This window comes from Macaca thibetana, chromosome 3, assembly GCF_024542745.1.
Source record: "Macaca thibetana thibetana isolate TM-01 chromosome 3, ASM2454274v1, whole genome shotgun sequence".
NCBI classification, from domain to species: domain Eukaryota; kingdom Metazoa; phylum Chordata; class Mammalia; order Primates; family Cercopithecidae; genus Macaca; species Macaca thibetana.
In genome coordinates this window covers 98,315,862-98,330,509 of record NC_065580.1, presented here as the reverse complement: position 1 = coordinate 98,330,509, position 14,648 = coordinate 98,315,862, and the positions used below count along the sequence as shown (strand labels likewise).

Here is a 14,648-nt window from a genome sequence, read left to right as displayed (position 1 = left end):
GCCCTACTTAAAAACAGATTTCAAGATTTGCTCCAGGACAGACCCTGAGCAACGTGGCAGAGTGGCACCCCTGTGTCGCCTGGTACAAGCGTTTCCAAACCGGCTGTCTTGATTTAGGGAGCTATGGCCAAGTACAGCGGAATTTACTGAAACCCACATTTAACTCCAAAGCTTCATGTTTGCCAAATTGTTTTTTCTGCACCACCCAAGAATTTCTAACAGACTTCAAAACAGACTGCTTTGAATTCCGTCTCAGTATTAAATGGTGAAGAGCCAGCAACTCAAAGGAGATTAAAAAGGAACCCCTCAGAAGAGCTTGGCACTGGGGGCTGGGAAGCAATGGGGGAAAAGCACACTGTCCCTTAATGGCTAATTCAGAATGCATAAGCGTTTTAACCTCCCTAGGGCTCAGGTGCTCGTGTGTATAAAAGTGACAGTAATCCCCACCTCACAGGGTTACTGGAGGATTAAATGAGATAATGCATATAATGTGCCTGAAACATAATAGGCACTCAATAAACTTCAGGTCCCTTCCTTCCTTCCTGGCTCCTTTCAACTTTTAGCCTCAGATGCCGGTGTCCCTGTTCCTGGCTCAACTGGCTCTTCAAACAATCTTATTAATGCCTATTAAAATGAAACCCAATAAAAGTGCCAATATTTGGTGTTGAAATAATTGATGTAGCAGAGTAAGCCCCTGAAGCACCCAGGCAGGCCCCTGGTACAATTTAGCCTCACACCTGGGGGATGAATTTCACAACTGTAATTGCTACCATATAATTCTTATTAATGTTGTGCTATAATTCCTATTTATTCCACGGGGCTTGTAAATGCATTAGGACTTGTCAACATATTATTTTACACTGTTTATGATCTGTAGAATTACGTCCTTCAGGGTTGTATTGTGCAAAAGCTCCAAATAAATGGCTTTGGGCCTCATTAAAAAAGAGTGAAGCGAGGCTGCCTGTTGGAGTGGTTCTCCATCCCTGCCGTCTTGCACAGAAGTCAGTAGAGTCTATTTCAATTCGATTCTTAGCAGAGCTCTTCACCCTTAGGAATATAAGAGAATCCCTGCTTCCTGTCTGAGCTGCGTGACTGCGATGGGCCAGCCCTAGCAGGAAGCGTGGCATGAGCCGAAGGGCAGACGCGGTGCCTGGGACTGCGTGTGTAGAGGATCGCTTCGTCTTCCAGGACGAGTCGCTGCTGGTGATTTACCCTCAGAGCTCCTGGCCTTCTGTGCCTCTTGCTCCCTAGCCTGAGGGTAACCCTCTTTTAGTTCCAAATTTCCCAGCTCAAATCCATAAAGAAAAACACCTGAAATTCATTCCTACTGGAAATGCCTAAGAAGTCCAAAACGTATGTTTTCAGCTCGTACTCTATGGAAGTCCTCCTATCCCAGGTATTCTGTACACACTCATTCTCATCCTTAAATTCAACCTGCAAGGAACAGACTTGTGCCCATTTCATGAAAGAGAAAATAAAAGCCAAGCGGCTTGTCCTTCAGCTAATGAAAGCAAAGGCATGAGCCCAGGTCTGTGCTGATGTTCTCTGTTAGAGGACAAAATTAAGTATAAACAAAAGTCCATCTTGTTGCAGCCGAGGGAGATGACTAGTTTCACCCAAGGATTTGATTGTAGCTGACCCTGACCCTGGAGATTTTTGCATTTACTAGGCCAGTAAAGCATAAAGCTAAGGGGACAGGGTTCTGCTCATTTGGGAGTGTCAGGCACTAGTGTGGGGAGTGTGAGGAGTCTGTCATCGTTGCTTATTTTTGGTTTTGGCCCCAGAGCGAGTCTTCCCTGTGCCTTCGCAGCCACAGGCTGGGCTGCCGTAGAACCGAGTTAATGTTCTTGCTCCGCCAACTCCTAGCCACGAATTGCTGGGAAGCCCTTGCCCTGGTCTCTTAGGTGGGAACGCAGGGCTCTTGCTCCCAGGATTGTAAGGGAATAGTCATGTTTGCAGTCACTTGGTGCCGCGAGTGCCCTCTCCTTGGGCCGTCAGCGCTGCGCTGCCACTGCCACGTCTCCTGTCCTGGGAGTGGCCGGGTGAACCTGTGGGGAGATGAGTGCTCCTGACAGTCCTTGCCCTTCTCTTGTCCCGCAGGCAGTGAGTATGACGAGGAGGAGGTGGACTATGAGGAGTCGGACAGCGATGAGTCCTGGACCACAGAGAGTGCCATCAGCTCCGAAGCCATCCTCAGCTCCATGTGCATGAATGGAGGGGAAGAGAAGCCTTTTGCCTGCCCAGTTCCTGGATGTAAAAAGAGATACAAGGTAACAGAGGTGCTGCGTGCTTGGCATAACCACATGGAAACAGGGCAAGCTTCATGGAAGGCAGCCGCCCTTTCTTGATTTTAAAGCAAGTGTATGGGCTGGGGGGAGACACTCCCCTCTCCTGCATTAGACTGCGTGGCCCTCACCATTGCATGCACACAGGTGCCCTCAGGGCAGTGCTCACCCGCCACCGCTGGCTGCCGCCGGGGCTTTCCCCTCTGCTCACCTACTTGGGATCCTGGTGGTCAAGAGAGATCTTTTGTAGGAGGATCATGTCTTTGATAGTCTTCAAATTCATGTCATACTGGGGGACCCATCAGAACAGAGTATCAAATACGTCAACCTATTTATTTGCCAAGCACCTTCCCCAATGGATGGCCCTGCAGGTGGCTCACGGGAGACCACTTTGAAGTTGTAAAAGCCCCAGATGGCTCCCAGAGCCATTTGGTGAGTGTGGTAGGGTATTTAGCCTCCAGCTGAGGAAGTTCTTGCTTCCTTCCACCCACTGGCATGAAAGGGGATCAGGAGAAAAAAGGTCTTTGATATTTTTCTCACCAAACCACCCACTTCAACTTCAGCTGCCTGTCTGCTGACCCAGGTCTCTGAGGGCCTGACTGGGTGTCATGGGCAGCTGGGGGTGCTAAATTTTCTAATAAGGAACAGGGACAAAATGAGAAACACCACAACAGTCAAGTATGGGTCTAGAGGGCATTTTAAAAAACAAAATTGCAAACTTCCCCATGAGGTGTTAGCAGCTCTTTCACATCCACCTGTGAGCTAGGAGTAGAAACATCAGAAACATACCTGGCATGCTCGATGGTACGCTGATTCACTCATAGCAGACTGACTCATTTTTAAGCTTAAAAGAAAAGATAGCATAAGCACTTATGTTGCCCCTTCTTAAATAGGTCTCTCTGAACACTCATCTATTTCAGTACTTTTCATAGCAGCTGTCAATGTAAAAGCATGGCACACAAATGTGCCACAAAGTTAGCATTTCTAGGTTTCACCTACTCTATGTACTGTTACAGTTCCATCATGCAAAGTCCAGATGCTCGTTGTTTAAGCTGAAATGAACTCCCCAGGACGCAGATGTGAGAAGCCTCTGCGGGCTGGCAGAGGAGCGCTGCATTTGGGTCAGAACAGGCCTCAGGACGCATCTGTACATTCTGTGTCAGAGGCATGGAGTTGGGAGAGGAGGGAAGGGCCGCTCAAGGGTTACCTTGGGATACAAAACATCCACAGGATTGTTGGACAAGCCCATTTTTCCAGAGGGCAGCGCTTCATTGCAGAAAGAGACTTTTTCCTTCTTTCTTGCTCTCTACAGAGAAGGCCGTGACTGGCCCCTGGGGCCGGTTCCCACCGCATCTCACCGCAGCTGTTCCTCCCCACCACTGCCGTCCTGCTGCCTGCTCTCCGGGGCCGAGCACCCGGCCGGGGGTGTCTTCCACATCGGCCATGTTAAAAGCGGGAGCCAAGTAATGACCTGTACTCAGGCTGACCCGCCAAAACACAAAGGAAATACAAGCTACGCCCTGAGTTCTGGGCAGCGGGTGCAGGGGAGGCATCCCCTCTCTCCCACCTCTAGCTCCATCCCCTTTTCTTGTTCGCATCCTTTCCTTCTTGTCATTTCTGTTTTGTCATTCTTTTACTTTTCCTCTGCTTGGGTTTCTGGCCGTTTCCCCCTTCCGTTGTCTGTGTCTGGGTTGGGGGGGCTTTTCTGAGTGTTCTCTCTCCACCACTGAGAATTCAATGAGCCTTGGGCTGAAGGGGCTGCCGACTCCAGCCCCGTTGACTGGCAGGTGACGTGGGCGGCAGTGGGTGGTCCTGATCCCGCGAGGGAAGTGTGAGTTTCCTTTTCTGGGCCAGAATGCAGGTCATGATACGCAGGGCCATAGCAGGCTTGTGACCTCACCTCTGACCAGGCACTGGAGATGAGCCACTCCTACATCCCAAGCTGGCGGCTGACTCTTTCTGCCCCGAAGTTGCTGGCTGGAAGGTAGGGCTGTGCTCCAATGGGATTCGTATTTCATCTTATTCACGACATCATTGCTGGCTTGGGTACTGGAGAGAAGAGGGTGGGATGAGCTGGGTACTGTGGACTCGGGCAGAATCCAGAAGTGCTGCCACCTTATTTGTTCCCAAGGCAAGTCAAACTTTTCTTACTCCCTGCTTGCTGCTGGCAGCAGTCTCTGCCAGCCAAGTCTCCTGGACACTGACTCAGGATCAGCAGTCCTCGCCATTTCATTGGCATTTACAGAGCAGACAGAATGAGGTACTGAACTCCCAGACCTCATGCCGAGCGGGGAATGGGAGAAGGACCCCGCAGTAAAGCCAGGTCTCCACATTTCCTTCCCATGTTAACTCCTTAGCCTAGGATGCTCCCTGCCCTCTGTAGAAGAAAAAAACAATGTTTCCCTCAATCATCCTAAGTTCTAGTTGCAACATCTTCTCTGTAACAACAGAGAGATTAACAAGAGAAAAACAGTTTATCAACATGTGTATTTCATATATACATGGGAGACAAGACACCCAGGGAATGGGCGGTTCTCACAGCTTATACAGCCTCTTCAACAAAGAACAGTTAAGTACATTTTTAGAGAAGTAACAAAGGAAAAGGGCTTTGAGTCTCTGGGAGCAGCAGCTTGTGGAAGGAAAAAAGAAAAACAAAAGACAGACAAGAGTCCTGTTAGTGTATTAGCTTGTTCATGTAGATTCCTCCAGTACCATCTCCAGGCCAATAAGAGTCTAAAGTCTTCTGCATTGGTTAACCTTCGATCTCCCTGGAAGAAGTGGGGGTGGCCTTCCCTTTGTCTTTGTAAATTTGTGTCCTGTTTTTAGGCACACAGAGGGAGAGCAGGGACTCCTTCCTGCATCTGCTGCTGCTTAACTGCCTTCAGCTAAACAGTCCTTAGGGCAAAGAGGCATATTCCGGTCCCCCGTCCCTTCCTCTCTCCCTCAGTATCTCTCATTTTAATTCCGCTCCTTTCTCCAGCACAGCTCCAGTGCCACCACCTTTGGGAGCCCTCACCAACCTCCCAGACCGACTCCCCTCTCCGCCTCTCGTAGGTCAAGTTCTCATCCTCCCCACATGCTCTTTCTACATTGAGGCACCATCTCCCTTACTGCTCCCCAAACCCTCAGAGCTCACTGTCCCTCCTCAGCACCCAGCACAGGTCTCAGATGTGACAGGTGCTCTGAGGGCAAAGGAATCAAGGCGTAGCCCATGGGAACAGGGAAGTGTGGGCTCCCCACTGAGCCCCGGAGCCCCAAAGCCGTGGGAGGATTATTTCCTTTGTATCCTTCCCAGAGGCGTGCCAGGCCACAACCACTGAGCCCACCACTCTTGCCCTGCGCGCGCTTGCCTGAATTCAGGGAACAGAGACGACTGCCCTTCCTTATAATGCAGATAGGTTTAAAAGATGGGTTGAAGTGCTTTGAGGTTTTTTCCCTTTGATAATTTTTATGTTAGAATGGCAAAGATTAAAGGCACTTTAAAGTTTTTTTGTTTTGTTTTTTAAGAAATGTAAAACAACAATACCCCGCCCCCCAAAGTTCCTCTGGAGTCCTCTGCACGGTGACAGTTTCATCAACAGAGACAGACCCAGATAGTGTCCCGTTTTCAAACACTGAGAAACACTTAATGATGAGGGAGTGCTCACAAAGTAACATTAAGTGGAAAAAAGGTATTGAGAGAGAGATTATTAACTCAATTATGTAACTCAAGATATCATTAACTCAAATATTAACAGTGATAGTATCTGTTCTTTTTTTATGCTCTTCTGTGTTTTCTGAATTTCTGCAATTGTCTAACTGAACATATTACTTAAATGACTGAGGGAAGAGGCAATTCTTTTTTCCTAAAGACCCCACCCAACTTGCTAGACACCCTGTGTGCTGGTGTGCAGTGGCCAGTAGGGAACTGCGTGCGCCTCAGCCCTCCTGCTTTCTGCGGCTGGTGGGGTGTCCACATTGCTGCAAGTGGTTTCACTTTTAACCCCCACCATTACCACTACTACCATCCCCAGTTTGTTTTCTTACTCCTCTTCCTCATCAAATCCCCAAGCAACTTCATCTTCTCCATTGTGTACAACATCCAGGCCCCTGGGAAACTGACCATTGGGCTTATCTAGGTCAAGTGTCATGTTGTACACATGAAGGTCTGAGTACTGACAACAAAGATCCCATCCAGGTAAGGACAGGATGGCCCAGCTTGGCATCTGGACTTTAGGCTTCATGATTTGATTTGGAGTAGACTTTTAGAAAAGCCTCTAAATCGCCTGCTGTCTATTGACTGGCCTGATTCCATCAGAGGGGACAAGTAGTTCCTAATGGTAGAACCCCCACCTAAGTCCTCCTTTCTACCTCCTACCTTCCCACTTTCTTCCCTTACTAGCTTGATGTCAGAGCATCATTGTAACTCACAGACAGTTTTCTCCAGACTATTATCCCAATCCTTCTTCCCAACTGGTAAGATTTTTCAAAGACCACCAGCTGGTTGTTGTAATTGACGAGTACCTAGCATGTTAGGAGACTACATGAGGAAATATGGACTATGGAATCGGACATCCCTGGGTTCCTATTCCAATTCTGTAATTTACGAGCCATGTGATCTTGGCCAAGTCACTCACCTCCTCTAGGAGTCAGTTCTTTCATCCAGAACATGAGTATTAAATAAGGCAATTGACATCAAGTACCCAGTATGATAAGCTCTTAATAAACGTTAGCAACCTTCCTTGCCCTTTTAAGCTTGATTCCATTTTTTTCAAAGACCAAAGAATTTCAGCAATTTCAGCATTTCAGGTTTCCAGCCATTATTTATTTTTTTACTAATATTTTTGAAAGATCAAATTTGTTTCAGGACTGATGCAATAAGAAACTTCGGTGGATCTTTTCAGAGCTCCTCTGGTCTTGTAAAGAGGATGTTCCTGCGGCCTCTAACTGAATGGCTGGATGGAGGAAATGTCTTAAGAGAGTCTTACTTGACCTTGTACTAACATTTGTGATAAAGGCAACCCACTCACACTTGTCAACATTTTTAATCACAGCAGCAAAGACAAAGGAGTGATGGCACAGCAGGTTCTTTGACCAACCCTGGAAATACCTTATGTTTCTAAATGTGCTTCCTGATTTTTCCATAAAGCTGATGTGTGTGTAGTGTTGGCTATTTTCCTCATAGTCTCATGCCAGACACACAACATAATGTTTGCATTCAAGCTGGGAACGGGCCACAGCGCCTGCTGGAATCCCCTCAGCCCTGGCTTGTCCTTCTCTTGATGAACGACAGATCTGACTTCACGTTGGACTGGCTTCTCTGGTTTTAGCAATTTCTGGTCTTAAATCTTTTTTTTAGCCTAATTAGTTATAAAAAACCTCAGCCCTCAATGGAATGGCTAAGCCCTGACACCGTTAAGAGTTGCTCTGCCTTTTTGTTTCTTGGTTAATGCTTTTCTGTTTTTGGTTTCCTCTATTTTCTGACAAGGTTTGAATGGTTCTGGGGCACAGAGGTAGCTGGATTACTAATGATCTGTCCTGCATCAAGTTCCCCATGGAAACAAGGACATGAAATGTTTTAGTAGCCCTTCATCCACAGAAAAGGACCCTGATAGGTGCTCAATATTCGTTGAGCTATAAATGGGATATTACTAAGCAGGCAGGTGCACATCTCTAGCATTTGTAACCCAGGACACTTTCTACCATATTAAAGTTGGAAGTCTTTTTCTAATGGCCATAAAACTAATGTTCATTCTCTTTCTGTCTCTCTCACACACAATACATGGCTTAAAACAATTATCTTTTACAGTTCTCTGGGCTGCCTGGCTCAACAAGGTGGTTCTCACCTGGGGTCTCTCACGCAGTTGCTCTAAGACACCAGCTGGGGCTAGAATCATCTGAAGGCTCACTTGGGCTCGATACACACGTTGGCCTCTTCACTCATGTGCCTGGGCCTCGGAGGGGATGGAACCGCCAGGGACTGGCAGGACATATCTACCCATCAAACATCTCAGTGGGTCTGATTCTGCCACTGCCACTACCCTCCCCTTTCCTGCCCCAGCAGGCTCTGAAACCCCCAACATGCCTCTTAACAAGACTGAAGAACTTATGTTTGAAAGGATTGATGCTGGAAGGACAAGGCTGGAGACAAGGTACAGAAGGCCTGGAGCCAGGTGTTCAGAGCAGATTGTTTGTCCTGCTTCAAATCACTGGACAACCTTCAGACTCTGAGCCAACTGCTACTTGGCACCCCTGGGTTCAACAAAGTCCAGCAGAGTTCTCTTCCAAGGACTTTTTAAAAACATTAACGTGCATTGCACATCTCTAATGTGGTAGTAATAACCACCAAACATTTATATTTATATTTAGTAGCAACCCTTCTTCCATTACTAGTGAGGCATGAACTTGGGAAGTGCTGTTGTAACTTCATTCACTCACAGAGACTTACTGAGCATCTACAATGTGCCAGGCACTGTGCTAGATATTCATGAGACGACAGCAGGGAGCTGTTTTCTGGGAGCTCTTTAAAGGCATCCCATGAAGAGTGAGAACAGTATTGTGTTGGAATCCTTTAGCTGGGCAAGGGACTGGGCCTAGCAGGACTGGATTTAGGTAGTATTTTAGGAAACAGCTTACTCTCCTAAAATCTGTGCTTTTTGTTTTAGGCTGTCTTCTGTGTTCCCTTACTCTCTAATCTGGCAATTGCCAACTTGGAAATTAAGACCTATGCTCAAATACCACACCTCTGCCATCCCTTCTTAAATCTTCCACCAGTTACTTACTACCCTTGAGCCTATCTCCTCACCATTTAATTGGGATGAGGATTACTGGTTGTTAAAACTAGAGAGTGACTCTAGGAATGGAGTCTTACATAGAATATGCTGGTGAGCTAGCAAAACCGATTAATAGAAATTCAGAAAGCATTTTGATAACTTTAGTATCCAGATGCTAAGAAGTCCAATCTTAGTGACTAACATTATATAAATAACCTTAAATTTTTAAAGTTCATTGTATGTTTGGAATGTAATACTTAAGGTAAGGCCCAGTCTGACCACAGGTGCTTATTAAACATATACAGTTGTACAGTGGGGCAACACGATTTGGGCAACAAGTAGCTCCCACAGTGGCATCAGAGATACTGGCTTAGGGCCGAGCAGAACATTGACAAAAACTCTGGTTAAGGCATGGTAGGGAACTGTTAACACAGTTGTCTAGAAGCAAGATGTAAATTGAGTTTTCAAATCAAAAATTTCTATACGTCAAACTTTTGAGATGTGCCCTAATGTTTTTTTTCTTTAGAAAGATATTTTGTTGGACATGCTGAAGACATTTGTATAGGATTGTTCACTGTTTATTTAGAGTGGAAAAGATTCAGAGGATTTTCTTTATACAGTCTAAGTCCTAAATATATATTTTATATAAAATTGGAAGAAATCAGTAATTTCATTTTCAGAGTAATTGAGGCACATCTGAAATTTGGAGTCAGCTGCGTGTGTGGCCATCCGTACAGCCCATGATTGACACACCAGAATGTCCCTAAGGGTCCCAACTGGAGTCCTTGCAAAAGACTACACTAAACAGCTGCCATCCAGGAACTGCAGTCCAGACCCAAACTGAGGTTTCCCAAGTTTGACAGGCATTCTGTGAATCCATCTAATAAGCAATATTTTCGTCTTCTCCACAGAATGTGAATGGCATAAAATATCACGCTAAGAATGGTCACAGAACACAGATTCGTGTCCGCAAACCATTCAAGTGTCGCTGTGGGAAGAGTTACAAGACAGCTCAGGGCCTGCGGCACCACACAATCAATTTCCATCCCCCGGTGTCGGCTGAGATCATCAGGAAGATGCAGCAATAACATGCTGGTCATAACTGTGCCAAGAAATCCTCACCAGCAGTTGCTGATTTTGAAAACAGCCACCTTTTTTCAGGGGAAGCATTCAGCAACCCTTTAAAGAAAAAGAATTAAATGCATGCTTTAAATTTTTTCTGTAATTTTGGAATGATGTATCTTTGTAGAGTTAATGATTTTGTACATTTGCACATGTAATCATCATACCCATTTTCATTACTTTGATATAAGGTGCTAAACAAAACAAGCTCTAGGTTCTTCAGCACATTTCCCCCAAAACAAAATAAAATTGAGGGCATGTTGCATATTGTAGAATTGTATTGCAGTGGTATCAACTGGGGGGAGGAGGGGCTGGCACTGAGATGTTTTTTCAAGATTGTAATGTGATTGAAGTTTTCAACACATCAACTCACATATGTTCAAAACCAAAATAATACCTTCATTATCAAACTGGTTACCATGCCTTACATAATGGAGTTAGTATTTGTGAGTAGAAAGACTTTAGGTAATGGAAATATAAATAAGAAAGAATGTTTAACATAATATGCTAAAAATATTTTCATATTTAAATAACATACATAAAAGGTGTGCTTTCTGTGTTTTATATTATCTTGCAAATCCTTTTGCCCTTTAAAAAGCTGAAAATCTTGCCATCTCACTTACTAGTCATTTTAGTGTTATAAATGGCATTTTGTACAAAATAGTCTATTCAGTTCATTCATTCATTTAATACACATTCATTGAGTGCCTGCTGGATACAAGGGATTCAATTTATGCCTATTGATATCTGCGGACCAAGATACCCACTTAGTGAAATACTTTTCCCTGAAATCTGTTAGGAAACACTTTGAAATACTTAAGTGCAAATTTTGTGTGTGTGAAATTTAGTTATATCTTCATCTTCAGATGAAGTTTTAAAGCACTTTGTAGTTCTCTATTGCCAACAATTTAATGTTTATGTGTTGCCAATTCTTGCAACCACTGCCCTACCAAACCTGTGGGTTGCAAATCAGAACTAAAATTCTAAGCACGTTTCAAAGAGGAACATTTTTGTTAAGACCCCTGTTGCCTCCTCTTCATGCTCATTTTTGACTTATTTTTAAAAGGCACTTTTCTCATCACATTGTAGAGAGGTCTGCGTTCTCATTGGAAATGTCTGTTTAGCTTTATAAAACACTTTGCTGAAATATGAAAATGAGCCTTATTGACAATTAAGTGCTTCTTGCAGCAGGTGGTCAAAGAAAAGCGTGACTAATCTGACCCGTTAGAGTAACCTACACCTGGACCATTCCTGAAGTTTTTCCTCACCGACAGTACCATCATGCCTTGAGTGTTCTTTTCTCCCAAGTGCTATTCCTTAAACATGAGAGTTTACCAGTTGCCTAATTATGCAATAAAAAATGCTTCAAGATAGCTAACTGCCCATAAAACAAACTCAAATTGCTTATTAAAAAGTTTCTTCCCATGTTCCCATTTGATGAAAAGTCTTACGTAACATATAGCTGGGAAGCAGGGGTCCCTCCTCAATTTTCAAACATTTTGAAAGGATGACAATTCTGTTAGCCAGATGAGTAAACCTCTGTATTCATTAAGTTCTGAATCTCTCATAATGAGGGATTTTAAAGTATTTATAAATACACTGCCCTCTAAAAATTTCCTCAGATCTGAAGTATGGCCTTGGTCCTGCATATACAGTGTTATCCTGTGTTTAAAAGGGTGATCCAGATATGAGACGCAACTAGTTGGTGCATAAGAAGGCCCCACTTGGCTATTTCATATCTACCTACAATCGACCAAAAAAAAATTTTTAGGCCAGCAATTATTATTTAGCTTCGCTCCTTCTAGTGCAAGAAACTGCAGGCTGGATCAGTAGTTCAACAGCTAAACAGTCATAAAATAGTCATTGTGCATGTTACATTTCTTTCAATGATAAATTCCAATTTCTATTTACTTATTCATTGTGACAGTATTACTAAACAGGTAAGGATGGGAATATTTTGTTATACTGTGTATAGTGAATGTATTGTACTGTGTCTGTGAAAACTGTGCTTTAAATTATATTTTCATATGTTTTGTTGGGGACAGAGCACATTAAGTCTGAAAGCAACAGAGGTTTGTTTTAGAACTGAAGGCAATTTAATCAAAATTCCTGTCAAGAAAAGCTGCTTATAAATGTAAATGAAATCACATTGAAAATAAACTGCCTCTGACCCAAAAATAAATATGGCTCTTTATTTCCCTTAGTATCTATTATGAAAACCAGTATCAAGTTTACCATGGAAATTAATAAATATATCCATTCAGTTCCTCATTCTAAGGCTGTTCAGCTGATGCACGTAGACTTTATTCCCTTACATTTTTTGCTTAGATTAGCCTGTATTACTTTTCTATCAATAACAAGCTTGGATTTAAACTATTTTAAAATAAGTTCTAGGCCAGTAAGATCAACAGCATCTACTACTGTAATATTCAAAGGATACTTTTGGATTAACATGGTCCATAATTATTAACTGCAACAAAAATGCTCCCATTGTTGAACATATTTTACCTAAGTATATTCTGCTCGTCATATAACCTGTCAGGAAGCTGAAACTTGGAGTCTCCAAAGCTGTTGCTTCCTAGGACTGCTGTGTCCTAACAGCTGGCATACGAATGCCTAATACTGGTTTGCCCTAGACTCAAACTTTTTAAAGGATTCTAACAATATACAAACTCTGCTTCCACAAACAAATACAAGTGACATATGCTGCAGTTCACATATAGCAACCCAAAATGCCCCCAAGTCTAAATATTACATTAACATCTTCAATAGCTTAGTTTGCTCAGAACAAATGTAAACTATTTTGATAACTACAAAAGCAGCAAAATCAAAAGCTGGTACTTTAAATTATTCACATGCACATTATAAAAGGGAAAGGGAATACAGTTCAGAAGAATTTTAAAGGCCCAAACCAAAAAAAAGATGTTCAAGATGCTAGATTAATGAAAAACTCACAAATAAATGTGACAACAATGAAATTATAGATCTTGGAAAATGTGTCCTCGTTCTTTAATGTTAGTGAGAGTTCTATACAGCAGAGACATAACTGAAGAAACACATTACTTTGATTTGGGTTTATGCATTGTACTTTTAATCACTTACTGAGAATATTTCAAATTTATATTCTCATCAGGAAAATGTAAAAAAGATACTGATATATATTCTGTGATTTTATGCCACAAACACCCCTGTTATGAGATCATTTAATAGGAAAACAATATTGACATCTCTTGTTCCATTTTCCCATTAGATATATACATACAACTTTAAGATAGTTTAAAAATAATCATTCAGGTTATTCTAAAATTTTGTCATAAAATTAGCAAAATATGCCTTCTGTTAATTGCTAAAACCAACATTTCACATATAAAAAGCATGTGATCTCATTCTACATGCAGCTCCATTTCTGGAAATTAAAAACCTATCATTTCATGGGCTAAATTATAGAACTCTCTGTATTTGAAGAACTACTTCACAAGACTGTTATGATAAATGCTTTTTATTACATAATATTTAGTAGTCATGCTCAATCAACAAGGTCAACAGAAACTTGTGAATATTCTGCTAAATAATGTAGCACACTAATACATACACATTTTTCAGTGCAGTAACACTGAAATAATCCTTGTATCCTTTATTCAGACAATTCTGCAAACTAGGGAATAAATAAAGATAAGAACACACAAGAACTTTGTTTTAAAGCAAGTAAGATTAACAGATTAAAATTTATTGATAAACGAAAGACTGACCCTGATCCTAGTAACACCGAACTCAAAGTAGCTCCTGGTCAGAAAGTGCAATAGAGGGTGCATGAAGGCATCGCTCTATGGTCTCCTCAGTGGTCTATTTTAGGTGATTTTTTTTTTTTTTTTTTTTTTTTTTTACCGCTAAACTGTCTTAACTCATAATAAAAAGTAACTAGTCAAAATTTAGAACATTCTGATCAAAATGGGTCTGCACATGCCTTTCAAACACCTGCTGGTCATAGTCAGGAGGGAACTGCTCGCTGCACATCGGGCACACCTTCCAGTGACTTTCAACATGTTCTTCAAATTTGCTCTGATCGTAGTTGGGAGGAAACATTAACTCACAGAGGGGACACTTCTTGTGAACATCAAAGCTTAAAGAGAAAAATGAAAAAATTACATATTTCTAATAAATGTAGAACAACAGTAACTTGTCCGTATATGACAAGGTTCCATTTATCTAGTTAGCTGATATTCATACTAAACAACCTACCTTACAAGTCTTTACTCCAGAAACCTTTCTCTGCTTCTAAATGCTTGCTGTAGACAATTGTGTAACCCATTTATAGAGCCTCTAAATTTAGTTTTACAATTAGATTAACAAAACTTTTCCCCTTAAAACCTTCCAAATCCAATCACAATTATGTGAAATTATTAGTACCAAGAATTCTTCCACGTTTAACAGAAAATGCCTTTTGTAAGACTGTAAGGATAAATACAACTCATAACTTCCCACCAGTGCA

The 14,648-nt window shown here is 42.6% G+C and overlaps 3 protein-coding genes across 11 annotated transcripts in view; 2 read left to right on the top strand and 1 right to left on the bottom strand.

The window, feature by feature from the left end:
* The window catches only part of JAZF1 (JAZF zinc finger 1), a 349,309-nt gene extending 336,968 nt beyond the window's left edge, over positions 1-12,341 (top strand). For all 3 annotated transcript variants that reach the window (XM_050783212.1, XM_050783213.1, XM_050783211.1), the window contains exons 4-5: positions 2,101-2,270; positions 9,949-12,341. In XM_050783212.1, the coding sequence (XP_050639169.1) occupies positions 2,101-2,270; positions 9,949-10,125 (347 nt within the window). In that variant the 3' untranslated portion in view covers positions 10,126-12,341. The remainder of the gene's footprint in view (positions 1-2,100; positions 2,271-9,948) is intronic.
* HIBADH (3-hydroxyisobutyrate dehydrogenase) overlaps positions 10,459-14,648 on the top strand; it is a 316,476-nt gene continuing 312,286 nt past the window's right edge. The window contains exon 1 of the mRNA XM_050783207.1: positions 10,459-10,462. The gene's annotated coding sequence lies outside the window, so the exon portion shown is untranslated. The remainder of the gene's footprint in view (positions 10,463-14,648) is intronic.
* Positions 13,142-14,648, bottom strand: part of TAX1BP1 (Tax1 binding protein 1) — a 92,134-nt gene continuing 90,627 nt past the window's right edge. For all 7 annotated transcript variants that reach the window (XM_050783183.1, XM_050783185.1, XM_050783189.1 and 4 more), the window contains one exon: positions 13,142-14,279. In XM_050783183.1, coding sequence (XP_050639140.1) covers positions 14,078-14,279 — 202 coding nt within the window. In that variant the 3' untranslated portion in view covers positions 13,142-14,077. The remainder of the gene's footprint in view (positions 14,280-14,648) is intronic.